General features: G+C 41.7%; 1 protein-coding gene across 9 annotated transcripts in view; it reads right to left on the bottom strand.

Annotated features, from left to right (window-relative positions):
• Window positions 1-771: 771 nt before the first annotated feature.
• Window positions 772-19,554, bottom strand: part of CFLAR (CASP8 and FADD like apoptosis regulator) — a 71,451-nt gene continuing 52,668 nt past the window's right edge. For 7 of the 9 annotated variants that reach the window (XM_043577460.1, XM_043577466.1, XM_043577463.1 and 4 more), the window contains 5 exons: window positions 19,082-19,139; window positions 15,545-15,594; window positions 14,738-14,816; window positions 2,753-3,263; window positions 772-975 (listed from right to left, as the gene is read on the bottom strand). In XM_043577460.1, coding sequence (XP_043433395.1) covers window positions 837-975; window positions 2,753-3,263; window positions 14,738-14,816; window positions 15,545-15,594; window positions 19,082-19,139 — 837 coding nt within the window. In that variant the 3' untranslated portion in view covers window positions 772-836. The remainder of the gene's footprint in view (window positions 976-2,752; window positions 3,264-14,737; window positions 14,817-15,544; window positions 15,595-19,081; window positions 19,140-19,554) is intronic. The other 2 variants (XM_043577465.1, XM_043577468.1) reach the window with 1 other exon arrangement.

Here is a 19,554-nt window from a genome sequence, read left to right as displayed (position 1 = left end):
AAACCCATGAACAGTGAGACCATGACCTGAGCCGAGGTCGGACACTTAACCGACTGAGCCAACAAGGCGCCTGTCAGAAAGAGAGAATCTTAAGAAGGCTCCACGCTTAGCGTGTGTTGCAGGGCTTGATCCCACAACCCTGGATCATGACCTGGGCCAAAATCAAGAGTTGGATGCTCAACCAATTGAGCCATCCAGATGTCCCTCATTGTTTTGGTTTTTTATTTTACTTTTCTTCTTGGAGCATGGATACACACAGGCTAATTAACTGTGTTACTGCAACCTTATCTCCATGGCTCCGGTTTACTTGATTAAACGAGGGAAGGCAACACAATCATGAGTCACCCAATTCAACCAGTACTTGCTTTTTAAAGTTTCAAAGCCAGGGTGCCTGGGTGGCTCAGTTGGTTAACCATTCAACTTCAGCTCAGGTCATGATCTCTCTCACGGCGTGTGAGTTCGAGCACTGCATCGGGCTCTGTGGTGACAGCTCAGAGCCTAGAGCCTGCTTCAGATTCTGTCTCTGTTTCTCTGTACCCCTCCCCCATTCACACACTGTCTCTCTCTCTCAAATATAAATAAACATTAAAAAAATAATAATAAGGTTTCAAAGCTATTTCCTTTCTAACACTGTTTTGACAAGCTTTCAGTAACAGAGGCCAAAGCCTTCAACCCAGAAGCTTCAGCTCAAACACCCCTTCCTGATAACATTCCTCACAGAGGGTCATTTCAGCCCATAACAGGACCCCATCTTACCCACGTGACACATACATTTGCTTGAAAACTACTTGGGGCTAGTGATGGAGACTGCAGAGCTAAGAAAGTCTTTTGGCTTTTCATTTGCAAGAGAGGATGAGTTTCTTTCTCAGAGTGTGCTGCAGCCAGACGTAGTACCTCTCCTTAGCAGACACTTTGCTGTTCCAATCATACACACTGCTGTTGAGTTCAATGTGGAGTTCCAAGAGTGGGCGTCTTCTGGAGGGAATGAGAAAGGCAAAAATTAATGCCATGCAAATATCAAAGAGGAGACAGATTGTCATTTGGGTGAAATGAGGCAACAGATGTGAAAGTGCTTGAAATTGTTCCTTTCTAAATGCTCTACAAGCTGCTTAGTGAGTGATCCACACCAGCCTGCAACACTCTGGCCCCATGACCCTCACCCAAGAGGCAACCGTGTCATATTCTGGGGACACTCCAGTCAGATGATAACCTAGCTGGACCATCTATGCAAATGGAGGACAGATGTAAAAGACCATGGATACTGCTGGTCCACGAAGTGTCTACCTTGGAAGGCTGAGTCATCCCTACTACCGCCTACTCCTTGCTGCTGAGCCACTACTGAGGGGGCTGGGGAGTCACAGGCGATGAGATGTATTCCTGAGGTCCCCAGAGATACAACAGAATGCATTTCACACATGGCTCAGGAACATGATTCTAAACTGTAAGGAGGGAACAGCTGGAAAAGGACTGTTAATCTTACATGGAAGTATAGTGGGGCTTCATTCAGCTTAAATGAAAACCAGATCACCAAGGTTTCCCTTAGAAAAGTATTCTTGCCAATAAACATCAGAAACGTCTGTGTAACAAAGACTTGCAAACCTGAAGAGTCAGGTACCATTTTTCACCTATCAAACTGTCAAAATGGGGAAATAAAAAAAAAAAAATGCAGTGTCGGGCAGAGCTCGGGGACATGGGCGCTCTCATGCAAAGCAGGTTTAACTGTCCGAGACGATAATCTGATAAAATGCATCCAAACCTTTAAAAATGCATGTTGTTGGACATAGTAATTCTTCTTCTGGGTATTTTCCTCAAGAAAACAGTAAATATAAGCACAAACACTGAACTACAAAGATATCGAAAAATTTTTTATGAAAGCGAAACACCTTCCAACGCCTGAAAATTTGTCAAGTAACTTATGCCATAATCATATTGTGGATGGTTCCACAGACATTAAAATGATGCCTGCAGGGGCACCTGGGTGACTCAGTTAAGTGTCTGACTTCGGCTCAGGTCATGATCTCATGGTTTGTGACTTCAAGCCCTGTGTCGGGCTCTGTTCTGACAGCTCAGAGCCTGGAACCTGCTTCAGATTCTGCGTCTCCCTCTCTCTCTGTCCCTCCCCTGCTCATGCTCTCTCTCTCTCTCACTCTCTCTGTCTCTCTCTCAAAAATAAACATTTTTTAAAAGTTTAAAATGATGCTTAGAAATGTAACTAGTGACATGTAAAACTGTATGTGATATAGTGTTACACCAAGTAGAAGCAGGTTATAAAGTAATAGCAGATAGCGATTTCATTTTGGTTTAAAAAACATATTTATATACGATTGTGTGGGTATCGAAAAAGATCTGGAAGGCAATACACCAAGACTTGGCTAATAGAGATTGGTTCTAATAAGCAGGATTATAACTATTGGTTATGTTCTGCTTTAAGCATTTATATTTCATTGTTTTTTTTTTAATAAGGAGTATGTACTGCTTTTGTAATTAAAAAAAAAATTAAAAATCTCTTTATTTTGAAGAGCAATATCCAAACTACAAGCTGACTAACAAGTGACCTCCTGAAGCACAAAGGCAGGTCATAAAATGTGCATCCTTCCCGAGGCAACCCCAACAAGGAATGAAAAATCCTTTTCTCCCTGAAGAGAAGGGCATCAAATATGGCACAGTGGTAATCTCCATCTCTCCATCTTGGCAGCAAGAAAACAAACAAGTGGTCTGGGCATGGGCATGGGCCACGGCCTGAGTGGCTCACCTTTCTTGCCACAGTTTCTGGGAAAGGCACTTCAGGTACAACGACGGTGAGCTGGAGGACTGTTCCAACAGGGACACGTCTGCTGTGCACAGGCTCCAGAGGAAGTCAGCTTCTCGGTGGATGGTACAGGGCGCAGGCTGCCTGGCCTTGGACTCCACATTGTTCACTGCTGGCCCATCCACCTCCAGGAAGCTGCTGCTGTCCAGTTGGCCCTCTGACACCACATAGTTCTGAATAAAAAAGAGCTTTGGCTTCCCTAAGAGAGAAGGGCATGCATCTCCCATGAACATCCTCCTGATCTGATCCAAAGGGAACCCTGGCTGTGTCTGATCCACGCCAAACACGCTGTGGGAGCCACCTCGGCTCACCAGGACACACACAAAGCTGTCATAGTCTTGGTGTTGGGGCATGCAGGCAACTTGGCGAAGAATCTGGATTATACTCTCCACATGCAGGTACAAAAAATACTGGACTTCATAGCCCAAGGAAGTAAAAGTGTCCCGAAGAAACTCTGGATAAAATAAACACACATGGAAAACAACACTAAGGTTAGAAAAGTTTAAGAGGTACTGGGTAGCAGTCCTAAGAACAGTCTGATCTCCGCTACTTCTCCATTTCTGCTCTTATGCCATATTTTGAGGTTGTGAAGGACCTGAGCATGGGTCAGGAGAGAATCAACCTGAAACACACGACAGTCATGTCCCCAATTCTCACTTACAATCTGTCCCCTATTATGATCTGTCCCCTGCCTGAAGCTACTATCACATCTGGTCACGGGCACAGACTGGGCCCACTTCTAGTCTGATGCAACCAAGGCGGGGTACAAAACTTTTTCTCTTCAAAACAAAGTTGGGGATTTTTCAAAAGGCTCTTTCTTAAAATAACACCCAAGTATGTAGGAATGGATGCATTTGCAGAGCACAGATCCAAATCTAGATCAAAAATGATGGCACGGGTCACGAGTTCCCACCTTCCCATGGGCTGTGGGCTGATACAGAGGCCCACAACTACATCTAAGTTGTGACCATTTCCAGACTCCCCAGTTCCTCTTAGACCTGCCTCCCAGTGTAACCTCTAACTGAGCAGTGGGAGTCCTTAGCCAAGATTCCCTTCATTGCCCTCAAAGATTCTTCTCCCAATCTCAAGAAACAAGAAAAATCCCAAATACAAAATCTAACAGCACACCTAAAGGAAACAGAAGCAGAACAGCAAAGACACCCCAAACTCAGCAGAAGAAGAGAAATAATAAAGATCAGAGCAGAAATAAACAATATAGATTCTAAAAAAACTGTAGAGCAGATCAATGAAACGAAGAGCTGGTTTTTTGAAAAAAATAAACAAAATTGATAAACCTCTAGCCAGGCTTCTCAAAAAGAAAAGGGAGATGACCCAAATAGACAAAATAATGAATGAAAATGGAATTATTACAACCAATTCCTCAGAAATACAAGCAATTATCAGGGAATATTATAAAAAAATTATATGCCAACAAACTGGACAAGCTGGAAGAAATGGACAAATTCCTAAGCAACCACACACTTCCAAAACTCAAACAAGAAGAAATAGAAAACTTGAATAGACACATAACCAGTGAAGAAATTGAATCAGTTATCAAAAATCTCCCAAAAAGTAAGAGTCCAGGACCAGATGGCTTCCCTGGGGATTCTACCAGACATTTAAAGCAGAGATAATACCTATCCTTCTCAAGCTGTTCCAAAAAATAGAAAGGGAAGGAAAACTTCCAGACTCATTCTATGAAGCCAGCATTACTTTGCTTCCTAAGCCATACAGAGACCCAGTAAAAAAAACAGAACTACAGGCCAATATCCCTGATGAATATGGATGCAAAAATTCTCAATAAGATACTAGCAAATCGAATTCAACAGCATATAAAAAGAATTATTCACCATGATCAAGTGGGATTCATTAAAAAATTTTAAGAGTGGGACTCTTAAAAATTGAGAACAATCTGAGGGTTGATGGGGAGTGGTAGGGAGCGGAAAGTGGGGATGGGTAGTGAGGTGGGCACCTGTTGGGATGAGCACTGAGTATTGTATGGAAACGAATTTGACAATAAATTTCATATTAAAAAAGAAAAGATTCTTCTCCCAGTTTCCAGGAATCCTGGATTGACTTTGCCTGAAGAAGCAGTGTAAGGCAGTGGAAAAGTCAGACTTTATGTCAAACAAGGCTGCCTTCCTTCTAACACTGACCTTACCACATGATGGTGGCATGACCTTAAAGAAGTGGGTCTCCTTAGCTTTAAATGGAAGTGATGATACCTATCCTGTGAGCATGTTATGAGGATTAAATGAGGTAATACATATAAAGCTCCTGGTGCTCAAGAGTAATGAGTTCCTATTACCTTTAAAATATATATATTTTTTATCCATCTTTTTGAAGTTTCTATAGCCTTGGAACCATAGAAATCTTCCCCAGTCCATTTCTTTCCCATCTGCTCAGTTTGCCCTCATCAGAAAAATAAATACAGTCTCTTGATTTTTTATATCTTTCTAACAGCGAAGAGAGACATCTTTCTCTTCCTCATTAAGAAATGCCACATCCTTTTGAGCCACCCATTAAGTTTCTGTTCCTTGTCTGAAAGATGCCTCCACTTCTTAGTTCATCTGCAGAGCAGAAAAACTGTTCTGCCCTAAGCTAAACAGACGTCTCCCAATTCAGATAGTTACCTTTACTCTTAGCCAACTTTTTGGGATTTCTTTCCATGTCTCATGACTGTGTACCCACCTCTCTTTGTCCCCTGGGGTGTGGTCTTCCAGAAGTCTACCACTGCATTCACCACAAACCAAACAACATAACAGTAATTAGAACAGGTAAAACTTCTACCAAGGAACAAAAGCCCCCATCTCATACCAGTGTAGGCATCACAGAAAGGGGATGTAAGTCATTCCCCTGAAATCACCACATAACAGTTTTCCACAAATTCTCAACTCTCTATATTAAATGGGAACAATATGAAGTCTGAATAGTCACAAATAATTCAGAGACTCACAGCTTCAACCAATAGTTTCAACCTTCTTGCCCTGAAAATTTTACCAACACTAATAAACTACAAAAGTGAAAGTTAGCTATCACATTTTGTCTTCTGGCTTCTCAGCAGGAAATAGGGAGAGAAAGGTAGGAAAAGAAACGTAGCCTTGAGTAAACAAAAAACTGGAATAACTAGTCACCGGGCAAATAAGAGCTGGCTTGGGTGCTCTGAGTTTAATTCACCCAGCCTGTGGTACCTGGATATGTTCACATTGGGTCTAGTGGGACTTTCCACTCAGGAGAACTGGGTTTAATTGTGGCCCCACATCTACCAGATATGGCAGTTTTAAATGTGTCCACAAATTTTTTGACACTCCTTCCTTAAAAAGAGTGTAATTACCCTCCCCTTGAATGTGGGCCACACTTGGTAACTTATTTCTAGTGACTGTGGCTAAAGGGATACTATATGACTTCCAAACCTAGATCATAAAAAAATGCAATTTCTACCTGGCTCTTTCCCTCTTTTGAACAGCGCACTCTGGAGGAAGCCAACTAACCTGTCATTAGAACACTCAAGCAGTTCCGTGCAGAAGCCCACATGAAGAAATAAGGGCTGCACCAACTTCCCAGCCACAGGAGGGAGCCATCTGGGAGGATTCTCCAATCCCAATCAAGCCTTGGGATGACCCCAGCTGAAATCTGACCACCATCTACCAAGAGACTCTGGGCCGGAGCAACCCAGCTAAGCTACCCCTAAACTCCTGCTCCACAAAAACTGTGAAAGATATATAAATAAATGAATATTGTTGTTTTAAGCCACTAAATTTGGAGTGATTATTATTTGATAATAATACATTATTTGATAAATAATTCACCAGGTAAGTCAGGAAATGATAATAACCATTAATTAAAGATGTAGTTAGGCTATGTACTTGTATGTCTGGCCCACAGATAAGGGTAAAAAAAACAAAACTATAATGGAGAGATATAAGGGAGGTGCTAATCTCCTTAAAACCCTATGATAAATAAATATTGTGATGGAAATGAAGGACATGATACACAGGTTGCCAATAACCTATGAAATAGCTCACTCATCCCCACAGGATCTCACTGTGGTAGAAAAAGTCCACCAGCACTGCCCCCTGGCCTTCACCTCAGCTGATGTAGGCAAGCTTTCCATACCCAGTACTGCGCTCAGGTTGGAACACAGGGCTGAACAATGTGAGAATCCAGACTAGGAACCCAGTTCCATCACTACTGTTTTATTCCAGTCGTCTATTGAGGACTCACAGGTCATGGAGTATTCTTTCCTCCAGGGGGCAGAAGCAAACAGGGAAAACCAGACTCAAAGCTCTTGTTTACTTAGACTGACTCACTTCCCTCAAAACCCAATCTTCACTGTAAAGATTTCCTCCCTTATCAAAGTCTTTGAAAGAAAGCCATAGTCTCATAGATGCTGGAGAGGATGTGGAGAAACGGGAACCCTCTTGCACTGTTGGTGGGAATGCAAACTGGTGCAGTCGCTCTGGAAAACAGTGTGGAGGTTCCCCCCAAAATTTAAAATAGATCTACCCTATGACCCACCAATAACACTGCTAGGAATTTACCCAAGGGATACAGGAGTCCTGATGCATAGGGGCACTTGTACTCCAATGTTTATAGCAGCACTTTCAGCAATAGCCAAATGATGGAAAGAGCCTAAATGTTCATCAACTGATGAATGGACAAAGAAATTATGGTTTATATACACAATGGAATACTATGTGGCAATGAGAAAGAATGAAATATGGCCCTTTGTAGCAACATGGATGGAACTGGAGAGTGTGATGCTAAGTGAAATAAGTCATACAGAGAAAGACAGATACCATATGTTTTCACTCTTATATAGATGGATCCTGAGAGACTTAACAGAAGACCATGGGAGAGGGGAAGGGAAAAAAAAAGTTAGAGAGGGAGGGAGCCAAACCATAAGAGACTCTTAAAAGCTGAGAATAAACTGAGGGTTGATGGGGAGTGGGAGGGAGGGGAAAGTGGGTAATGGGTATTGAGGAGGGCACCTGTTGGGATGAGCACTGGGTGTTACATGGAAACCAATTTGACAATAAATGTCATAATAAAAAAAAAAAAAAAGAAAGAAAGCCATAGTCTCTTTTTCCATGCTGGTGTGCAGGGGTCAGGGACAGAGCAAGGGCTGTCCCGTGCCTTAGATCTCTTTCCTTTTTCTGAGCTCCCTGTAGGCTCTGGCTAGAGCAGTGGCTGTCACATAGCAGTGAGCAGGCAGCTGCACGGGAACAGGGAAAGAGGAAGCAGTCTTGGAATCACAAGATGTGAGTTTAAGTTCTGGCTCCTCCACCTACTGGGTTAGTCCCATTTTTCACAGTAGCTGCCTTGTCATGTCCCTCAAATAGGGGAAGAAAAACTTGGGTGCTGAGTTTGGGAAATACAACCTTAGTGACGGCAGAAGTCCCACTTCTCCTTCCACCCACCCTGGAAACCCCAGTACTGACCCAACCCTGTATCTGTAACACTTCCACTGTTCTTGAGAAATCAACTGCCCCAAATGGTGAGCAGACAAGGGCTAGGGGTCAGTACCACTCACATGTTTGGGAGCTATTGAGATAAAATTCAAAAAATGAAATACAGTCGAAAGTCATGACCCCATTCATTTATAATTTGTTTTCATCAAAAATGAGTTCACATTGGGCACCTGGCTGGTTCAGTAGCACATGCAACTCTTAATCTAGGGCCATGAATTCAAGCCCCATCTGGGGTGTAGAGATTACTTAAAAATAAAATCTTAAAAATATATACTATAAAATAAGACAAAATATTAAAAATATATAAAACAAAATGAGTTCACATTAATCTTGACACAACCTATGAAAAGAAGTCCATTAAATAAACGTATGGAATAACTAAGAAAGAGGGAGCACTTCCTTCATCAGTCTATGTACCATTATGTAGTGAGCACCTTGAATAAGCCCAGTTCTTTCTTTTCTTAATTTTTTTTTAATATTTATTTATTTTTGAGAGACAGAGAAAGACAGAGCATGAGCAGGGGAGGGGCAGAGAGAGAGGGAGACACAGAATCCGAAGCAGGCTCCAGGCTCCGAGCTGTCAGCACAGAGCCTGATGTGGGGCTCGAACTCACAAACTGCGAGTTCATGACCTGAGCCGAAGTCGGACTCTTAACTGACTGAGCCACCCAGGCATCCCAGCCCAGTTCTAATTACTCACAAATGGAATACAAGTTGGGCAGGCTATTCTTAGTGAGAAGGGGAGTTCTGAGATCAACTACAAATGTGAGATGCAACATTGGTTAAGACTTAAATAAGTTTCTTTACAGGAGGACTGCTCAGAGCCTTTAAGGCCAGTATGCAAATCCCCAAAGGAGGAACAAATTATTCACCATTTCTCAAATTCTTTTGACCCCAAAAGTCATGTTTTACACAGTTCCTCTTCCCTATGTGGCAGAAATACATTGTGAAATACAGATTGAAGCACCTGTCCTTCAAGAAGCCTATAATCTAGTTGGGGAAGCAAAGCTTATAAATATGCACAAAACAATGGTTGACATGTCACACGTACAGTGGGATTTTAGGTAAAACACACGGTCAGAGAAGGGACTGTCAGTGCAGTCTGAGACACCTGGAGATGAGATTGTGGTAAAAGTACAATTTAAGCTGGAAGAACAAGTGAAATAGGAGGTCCCCCAGATAGGGGATGATGACGAACAAAGACAGAATGAGTGAGTGAGTGAGGAAGTGAGTGGCAGAGGCAGCCTTGGATAAATCTGACTTTTCATTTGTTTCCATAGACCAATCAAGGGGTTTCGCTGGACAATCTATATTCACTCAAAATTATAAACTACTTGTTAAATGTCTTCTTTTTAAGTACAAATGATTACTAGTAATTCCTTCTGGACTAGCTTTTCGTAGCAGAAAACAATATCAATAATAAGCCTGTGTATTGCATGTCAAAGAAGCTTCTGTGGTACCTCAGGTAGCCTCAAAGTACTCTACTCTTCCACGTATTTGCAACTCCTTATCCACAATGCCAAAGCCCCAAAAGCTCTGAAAACCTTCAGTTCTTTTCCCTGATTCATTTTGTGGCAAAACCTTTCCTGAACTGATGAGAGGCTATTGAGAGTCTTTATTCCCCTTAGTGTGAATATCCATTCATTTTGCTGTAGAAATACTAACGTATACAATTATGGGGTACTGCCCTGGACCCCCCTGGAGTGTTCTATGAATTACAGCATCTATACTTTGTCATCTTTCTAAACTCTTGGATCTTCCGAATCCTGAAATACAAAGGTCTCCAATAAGGGATTGTGGACCTATAATTCTTATTTATATCCTAGATTTAAAGGGGAATTTTATTTGTGATACTAGGTTTCCAAATGAAGGTCTGCTTACCTCTGCTCTCAGAGGTAAGAATGTCCAGAAGAAAAAGGATGCCACCACAGACTTCTTGGTCTCTTGCCTCTAGGAGGAGGCTATCTTTAATAATATATTAATCCCATGATAGCAAGGAGGGGAAGCCCCACTTCCTGGTCACTCAAGCTGGCAGGCAGCATGTGGTGGCTTCTCCCTCTGAGCCGTCTCCACTGCCATTTACCACTTGCCTTCATAGCTCAGAAGCAGAGGCCACAGTGACTGTTCCACTTCCCCTTGCTGAGATGTTCCTACATTTGTTAGTACAGGAAAATGCTACTGATCTGAGTTGTTACTTATTCCATTGTGGGCAAAGGGGGTAAGGGGACTGGACAACCCCAAGGACAGCAAAGCTCAAATCAACACCACCTACAAAGCGTTTCCACTATTAACGTCTGGCTTTCATGACTCCTGTTGCTCTGTTTGAAGAGGAAGTTTACTTACACAAGATTTATAAAGATTTTCAGAGAGAGCAAAGGAGAAGACAGAGTAATAAACCCTTCCTCTTAAAATCTGCAAACACCACCTTCCATTCAGGAGCCTAAAAGCCAGCCAGAGCTTTAAGTCAAAGCTCAGATCCATCCGTCTGCATTTTGAGACATTCAACTCTCCATTCCCAACAAGATCAGAATTCTGGTGCTACATCAGGGCACTGAGAATCAGGACCTAGCAGAGGCCTAGCTTTCTCTTCAAGAAGAGATAATTGACCTCTATCAGGTTTCTTCTCAAGGACAAGCCACGAAAAAATAACTTTATCCTTGTTAAACAATGTGACACTGGACTGACCGATCTAACACCGGACTCCATCTTTGTCTCACACAGGGCCAAGCATGGTGTTTTGCACATAGTAAGTGCTCAATAAACATTTATGGGATAAAGGAAAAATAAACCTATAGATGTTTAGAAGACATGCATACTCTTTGGATAAAAGTCTGATTTTTTTTTTTTTCGGAAGACAGGGCAGAGTCTACTAAATTCTACAGATACAAAGGAATGGTTTTAGAAACACAGAAGCTAACAGACCTTATTCCTCCATTCATCTAACCAACAAATATTTATTGAGCTCCTATGTGCCAGGCACTGTTCCAGATATCAGACACATAGCAAAAGAGATGGACAAGCTCCCCACCCTCATGAAACTTACATTATAACAAAGTAGCTAAAATCAGAGGCTTTGGAGTAAAGCTTTCAAATGTCAGCTCTATCAGTTACTAGGGAGTTAAGGAAGGCAGTTCACTGTGTTCTGTTTGCTCACCTTGAAAATGGGGATAATAGTACCCATCTTACAGTATTTATTTATGAAGATTGAGTGAGAATTAGCAAAATACCTGGCACAGAGCAGATTTTTAATAAACTTTACACTCTCATCATCACCACCCCTGTTAGTCTCACAATATCACTGTTAGTTTCTCTCAGACCCCTTGTTTCAATTGGCAATAATGTCTATTCCCAGACTCCTGCACTCCTCCCAAATAATCAACATTAACCAAATGATTAAGTTAACTAGGCAAGAGACAAAGGAAACCTCACCTAATCTCTCCAGATGAAGCACCCCCCTCCCATGCTGTCAAGATGGAGATGAAGAAATGAAGTGTGCTGCATGGATTTAGGATTACTGTCAACTGAAGCAGGATTTCAGGCCTACAGGCCTCAGTGAACAAGTGCCAGGAGAGAATTGGAAAACGAGGAGCTGGAGCCCTAGAGAGAGGGTGTGAGAGAGGAGACTGCCTTCCACTTCAAGTCAATTGATACTCTCCTGCTATTCTGAGTCTCTGCTGGTGCTGCATATAAATGGATTCAGGACCCTTCAGATGATAAAAGCCACCACACATGGGAGTAAAAAGTGTCCTGTTTCTCAACTATCAACTGGCCACCCGGCCACCAGGGGCTTGTATTAGTAGCCTCAAGATCAGTTATTTGCTTTGTCCCCAGAAGCAGGGAGAGCTTGAGCCAAGGGAGCAAATGTTCAAACACACCTATGTCAATACCTGCACATGCCTCAGACCAGAGATACTGTCCCAGGAGCCACCTCCAATGTTATCCTCACTCCCATCTTTCTCTCCTATGGTCTTGCCACCCCCTACCCTCCTTGGCCCCAACCTTTGTACTCAGACTCTCTGTCTCTGTCAAGCCCATTCATACTGATAACTAGTGGGAGTGGACTCCCCACCTGGGTATTTCCCCTCCATTCCAGTTATCCCCCGCCTATGGGAACCTGCCCCACTCATCCCTGAGCCCCAGTGCAGGTGTCAGACCCCCAGTCCTCTGTTTCCTCATTTGTCTGGGCTCAGACTCCATGTACAAAGCCACAGAAAGTTCTAGCTTAGTGGTTTGCAACAAAAATGAAACAAACAAAATGAAAAAACAAGGTTAGCTAGCATTTAGTATGTGCTCACAGGGTGCCAGGCACTGCTCTAAGCTCTTAACAAGTATAAACTCACTCACTTCTCCCAACTTCCCCAAGAGAGAGGTCCTGTTATTAATCCATTTTATAGAAGGGAAACTGAGGCATGGAGAGTCTAGGAAAATTGCCCAAGGTTATAATTTAGGACATGGCAGAGCCACGATTCAAACCCATGCAGTCATATTCCAGGGCCCAACTCTGACCATGCTCCTATAATGCAGGAAAACAAAAATATACATTCAGTCCCTGCCCACAAGAGGCCCATAACTCAGCAAGGGAAGCAAATAGACACTGGGTTTTAGCCACCAATTCATAGCAGGTCATAGCTTTATGATTATCTTCATACAACAAACATATATCGTGCAGTTGGGAACTTTCTGCCAATGAATGAAACAGAACTGACTATAATAGAAAGTAGAAGATGATTACTCTTTTAAAGCAGGAAGTTACTCAATGAGAAAATATTTTCTCATTCTTATATGGATACTAATGGCTAAAAAGGAAAGGACACGCATCTATAGCTGAGGAGATGGTATTTCTCACATTAAACCAAAAATAGAACATGAGAAAATGAGATCATATCTTAAAATTCTGGGAAATTCAACCTAATATTTGATGATTTGACCTTCTCTTAGAGTCTCTTTCTATAAAACTCACCCTGGTAACACTTAAGTGAGCCTGAAAGACAGGTCTGACTCATTCTAAGAATTTTGAAAAGCAGGAAAACTGTGGGAATGTAATGATCAACTAAGGAAGAGGTAAATAATTAAGCACATTGTTTCGCAATGAGATTCTTCTTACATTCTTTGATGCACCACCAGTGATTGATTCAGTTTGAGTAAGACATCCAGCAACAATTGAGCAAGAGAATCAATTCAGATTGAACAACAAGGAACACACAAGTAGTACAGACTCAGGCCAACAACCAAAGTACAGGGTGCCAGAATCAAGTGACACACTGCCTCTAAGTGAACACACATTATGACATTTTTAATGTCCCCCAGAAGAGCTTTCATAGTCTATCTATATGAAATGATGGGGTATCTGCTAACACTGAAGCCAGCAAGCCTTCCATTTTAAACCCCACTCTGGATCCCCAGCCTCCTCTCTGCCACAGCATCCAGCATGAAAAAGCCAGACTGAAGCTCACCAACTTTCACCAATTACACCTTTGTGCCAGAGACAATGCTATGTGCTCCCCAGATCTCCTTCCAGTTTCCTCCTGGCATGCAGCCAGACTGAGTTCCTTATCCACTGCAGTTAAGTGGGGCCACATGAGTGCATTTGACCAATGGAATGTGGATGGAAATGATGCATTTCACTTTCTCAGGACTGGCCCCTAAAATCTCTTGTGAGATCTTCCACGAATTTCATTCATCCACTGTGGGATCATGTCAGGGTCCCCAGGTGTGGGTTCAGCTTATCACATTGGGGTCACCAATTGTGGGTTCAGCTTTCAGTTTTGTCCAGCAAAGCCAAGGACGGCAGAAAGGATTACTCAAGGCGCCACAAGTCAAGACAGGTGAAAGGGAGGCTAAGAGAAGTCTCCCCGAGCTGCTCTCAAGCTCCTGTATTTATTGGGCCTACATTATAGGGAAAACATTGTGCAATGTGTCAGCGGCTACTGCCAGCGAGAACATATAGAAAGCATGCAAAAAAACAAGGTGCTCCTAAGACTACAAAAGAGCAGATGCTGAAAGCAGGGTGGAGAACAAGATAAGATATTCCATAGATAACATGGTCTAAGGAATTCATGAGCACAGGCAGGACCCAATCCCTAAATATGCATTAATTAGATACTGGTCAGCTGTTTTCAGCAGGGCCAGAAAGCAGTATAATGCATTCCCTATAATCTCCTTAACCGGAACATAGCTATTTGATTTCCCACAATCCACCAGCCAGATACAGAGGATCCTGTGGAAAACCCCAAGGCTTCAGATGATGAAGCCACTGAATGACACATGGAACAAAGCTGGCTCCAGCCCAATTCATACTAGGCTGTGCCATGAGTGAGAAAGTTTCCCTTGCTATGTGAAACCACAGATTTTGGCAGTGGTTTGTTATAACAGCTTGTGATGATCACTGATGGATACAGCTTTTCTGGGCCATGACCTCACTGTGGGGTATCAGTTAATCTGCAGCATGCATACCTACCTGTATCATTGCCAATGCAGTCAATTATCAGGCAGATTCCCAGGGGCTTGCTCTGCATCCTATATCTCTCTTGTATGTGCTGGAAAGGAAAACAGCAATTGTTGAAAACGCTAGACATTGCTCTGCTTCCTATAGGTCCCACCCATAAACCATATTTTCTTTTGGATTTCCTCAAACTTCCTGTTGCCAGGTGAGCCATTCAATAGATATAGCCTGAAGTCACCACAGCTGACATTTCCCATTAATTTCATATTTTTCCTCTATTTGGGCAATATGTTTAAGACAAGCTGTTTCAGTTTTTATTTAATTTTAATGAAAATTGCAGTCCCTTTACACACGTCTTAGAGCCACAGGATAAAGACAATTTAAAGCTGAAAGGATGGATCTGTTTCCACAGTAACCTAAGGTTATACAAGTGATATCTTTCCAAACCAGTAAAAAAGGAAGCCTTCTATTGCCTCCTTATGGTGAAAAGGTTTCAGCCTTAAAAAAAAAAAAAGCCAGAGCAAGTCAAGGTTCAGTGTCATTGCTTACTTATATATTCACCAATCACTCAGCTGGGAAGAGAAGTGCTACTTTGGAATTTTCCTGCATTCCAGAGTTCACTAATGCAATCCACTTCCACAACAACTTCTTTGCTCTATCCAAGGTTCCCCTTAGGAGATCTCTCAAGAAAAAGGCACTCTCACACTGTCAGCATCCTATTCTTGTCACAGAGAATTCTTAATAGATATTTTAAAGAAGCCAGTGTTCCCCACAGATACTGTGCAAACAATACAATACCAAATTAGATAATTTATTCCATACCTGAGGTAGAGATGTTCCTGATTCCTGAATGGAAGTCTTCACTGATTCTCCTGGCGGGGGGGGGGGGGGGGGGGGGGGTTGAGAGAGAGAAACCATTTACAAAGCTGAAGGAGAACTAAGCACACTCCCATGCTGACTGGGTTTCTTTATATCTCAGCTGTCCTCTTCCCCTATTTTCTTCCCCTTACTGTGTCTTCTTTCTTCAGCTCTACTTGGCCCCAAGGTTTCAGCCTCACACTGAAGAACCTAACTGATAAGAAAACACAAGTCTGCATGCCAGGCAGGGGTTATATAGAAAAACTGCTTAAATACCAAAGGGGGAAAAAAGGCTCTCCCTTGCCTTTCTCCAGGCGAGGACCAGGTGACTGATGAGTTTTTTTTTTTTTTTTTTTTTTTTTTTTTTAAATTTTTTTTTTTCAACGTTTATTTATTTTTGGGACAGAGAGAGACAGAGCATGAACGGGGGAGGGGCAGAGAGAGAGGGAGACACAGAATCGGAAACAGGCTCCAGGCTCTGAGCCATCAGCCCAGAGCCTGACGCGGGGCTCGAACTCCCGGACCGCGAGATCGTGACCTGGCTGAAGTCGGACGCTTAACCGACTGCGCCACCCAGGCGCCCCGACTGATGAGTTTTTAAACTGATAGGGAGAATCCAATAACCTCAGCACCTAGCAATATCAATAGCTTTTTTCCATGTGGACAAGGTGGATAAGTCCTAGAGGGGGACAGCCTTAGAGACTGCAGAGAAGGGAAAATGTACTTGTATTAGCCACTTGTACAACAGATGGCCATGTTTTCTTAGTCCAGTGATATTGAGAGATCATAAAATAAAATGGCAGCTGCAAGATAAGGACAGGGAGCCTAGCAAATGTAGATGAGCCTAAAGTCAATATCATTAGGTAAAAATGACTTTATTAGCCCAGATAGGTGGAGAAACCACCAGTTTTGAAGCCATAAAGGGCTAGCTCAAACCCTAGCACCATCACTGATGAGTTCTGTGATCTTAGGCAAGTTTACTGCTGAAGTCTCAGGCTCTTTTGTTTTGGTTTTAAATCCCTAAGGTGAACATACCAACATCTACCTTAGAAGATTGTTGCAAAAATGAGAATGGCAAAGACAAGCAAAGAAAATGCCAGTATTTTTAAGGTTTGAGGGAAATGAGGCCTTTCAAGTGTGTAAGTTGAAACAGTGTTTTAAGGGGCATCTGGTTGGCTCAGTCAGTGGAGTGTGTGACTCTTGATCTCAGGGTTGTAAGTTCACGCCCCACGTCAGGTGTAGAGAATACTTAAAACAAAATAAAATCTTAAAAAAAAAAAAAACAATCTGTTTAAAGAACAACTGGTGATATCCTTTAAAACAACATTTTGCTTCTAGAAGTTTATCCTAAGGAAATAATAGAGCAAGTATGCAAGAATATGTACTGAATAACTGTTTATAATGGCCTCAAACTGGGGCACCTGGGTGGCTTAGTTGGTTAAGCATCTGACTTCAGCTCAGGTCATGATCTTGCAGTTCATGAGTTCGAGCCCTGTGTTGGGCTTTGTGCTGACAGCTCAGAGCCTGGAGCCTGCTTCAGATTCTGTGTCTCCCTCTCTCTCTGCCCCTCCCCTACTCACACTCTGTCTCTCTCTCTTCCTTCCAAAAATAAATAAACAGTAAAAAAAAAATTTTATAATGGCCTCAAACTAGAAAAATACTTAAAAATGAAACTGGTTAAATTAATCATGATACATATAATGGATACTATACATGTTAAAAAGGATAAGAAAGATCTTTTTATATTTGACATGAAAAGATACATAAGACATAGTAAGTGAAATGGGTTATTTTACAACATGAATATTATTAATCCAACATACTTAAATATATGTATTTGTGTGCATATCCTTACACATAGATATGCTTAAAAATAAAAGTCCAGCGATATATAAATCAAATATTAACAGTGGTTGTCTGATACTTGGGATTAAAAGGAAATTTCTCTTTATCATTTTGCATTTAAGCAATCATGGATTAACAGAATAAAAAACACAAAATAACTTATTTTAATATGCTTATCTCAGTGTAAGGCATTTAGTAAGAGCTTAATAAATTACAGTGATCATCATCATCATCCAATTGAAATCTATTTGGAAGTCAAAATTAATATGAAGACTTTTTCTTTTATTAGCAAATAAAGCATCCAGGTTAAAGCAGGTACCTAGCTCTCCTAAGAATCACCAGAGGTGTTAGATGCCTCACTTATCTCTCCTGTATAATTACAGTGAAGGATAAACCTGCCGTCAGGGTGTGCTGTGGAAAGAACACTGATTGTTCTTCATTCCTATCCAAATCTGCCAGCTCTCCTATTTTCCTTTTAAACAGCTTTCAAAATGCAAATTCTCACCACCTCGTCAGTGTTTTGAGAAACATGCTGTCACTTCAGGAATAAATTCACTTCTCAATAGCTTTTGCTGGAGAGCAGAATACTAGGTGAGGAATGACAGGCATGAGCTATGCCATCTGGCTAATCTGGGAGAAATCCTTCTCAGTTTCTAGGTGCAGGCAGACAGCATGTAGGCTGAGTCATAAGATTTTGGCAAGGGGCCTGCCACATAAAGAAGGCTTCCATCGGCTCTCAGCACTGCACCCAGGACAAACTCCAAGCCCCTCAGGGAAGACTGAGCCCTCCTTACCTGCCTATCAATCCCCTGCCTCCTTGAGTTCTGAAACACAATCATCTACAATGCAGTGTGAGACCAAGTCTCAGCCTTCACTTGAAGGAGGACTCAAGACAAGCAAAAGAAATACATTTTTTAAATGATGTTATAGGATCAAGTGCTGATGTTTTAAGAGAGAAGAGAGAAATCGTATGGGTTGAAATGCCTAGTTTTTTATTGTATTTTTTCCTTCTTTTTAGGAGTACAGAGATGTCATCTGTAGAGTATCTAGATGTATTAAATAAGCTATAAAACAAGATCCTAGTAACCTTTCTTCTTCCTGCTGCTAGATATTCAATTTAACTCAATTTATTATCATGGCTAGGTTAATGTTTCACATAGACTGATGATAGTTCCATTTCAGGTATAAAACCTGAAACTTCTTAAAAACATCGCCAAGATGATGAAACTGAGTAAGAGGTATTTAAGTTCAAATAAGCTAATTCATTACATAATTAGAAATGCCAAGGACTACATTTTAAGAACTTAACTGCTATTTATTTTGAGAACTTAATCAGAATAGGTAGATAAAGGAAATGGGAAACTCCAAAAATGCAATGATTTGTACTTGAATTATCAAGCATTTATAAAGAATGAATGTAGGGGCACCTGGATGGCTCAGTCAGTTAAGCATCCGACTTCAGCTCAGGTCATGATCTCACGGCTTGGGGGTTTCAGCCCAGCATCAGGCTCTGTGCTGACAACTCAGAGCCTGGAGCCTGCTTCGGATTCTGTGTGTGTCTCTCTCTCACCCTCCCCTGCTCACATACCCACTCTCCCTCTCTCTCAAAAGTGAATAAACATTACAAAAAAAGAAAGAAAGAAAAATTGGCCTTACTCTGAGTATCAGGTTGTCCCACATTGAGTCTTTGTTCATTACTTCTCCCATTCTGGAGCTTCAAATATAAAGAATAAGGTCATACCCCCTGTTAGTTTTTTCAGAGGCACTTTATATCACACCTCTTTAAATATCTCAATAGAATTCTTACCCAGGAAAAAAATTAAAGTATCACATTCACAGTTAAATTATCTAAAGGAGAATAGCAAGAGCGGTTAACTCTGTAAGTCCCATTTCTATAGCCAAAGAACAAGGCAACTCTTCTTTTTAAAAAGTAAAAATACAATGAACATGTAAATATGCTAAATTAGCTTATTAGAATATTCCAAAACAGCTCAATGAAGTCAGATGTTACAGTATTGTAGAGTTGCTATAATAGCTCCAAGTTAGAACAAGCTGTTGGAACATCAGATCGACATTCTACCTGATCCTTTAACACAGAGGCAATGTACGGTATGGTTAAGGATGAGAGT

This window comes from Prionailurus bengalensis, chromosome C1, assembly GCF_016509475.1.
Source record: "Prionailurus bengalensis isolate Pbe53 chromosome C1, Fcat_Pben_1.1_paternal_pri, whole genome shotgun sequence".
Lineage (NCBI taxonomy): Eukaryota > Metazoa > Chordata > Mammalia > Carnivora > Felidae > Prionailurus > Prionailurus bengalensis.
The sequence above is the reverse complement of the archived record's forward strand: the minus strand, read 5'-3'. Positions and strand labels throughout refer to the sequence as shown.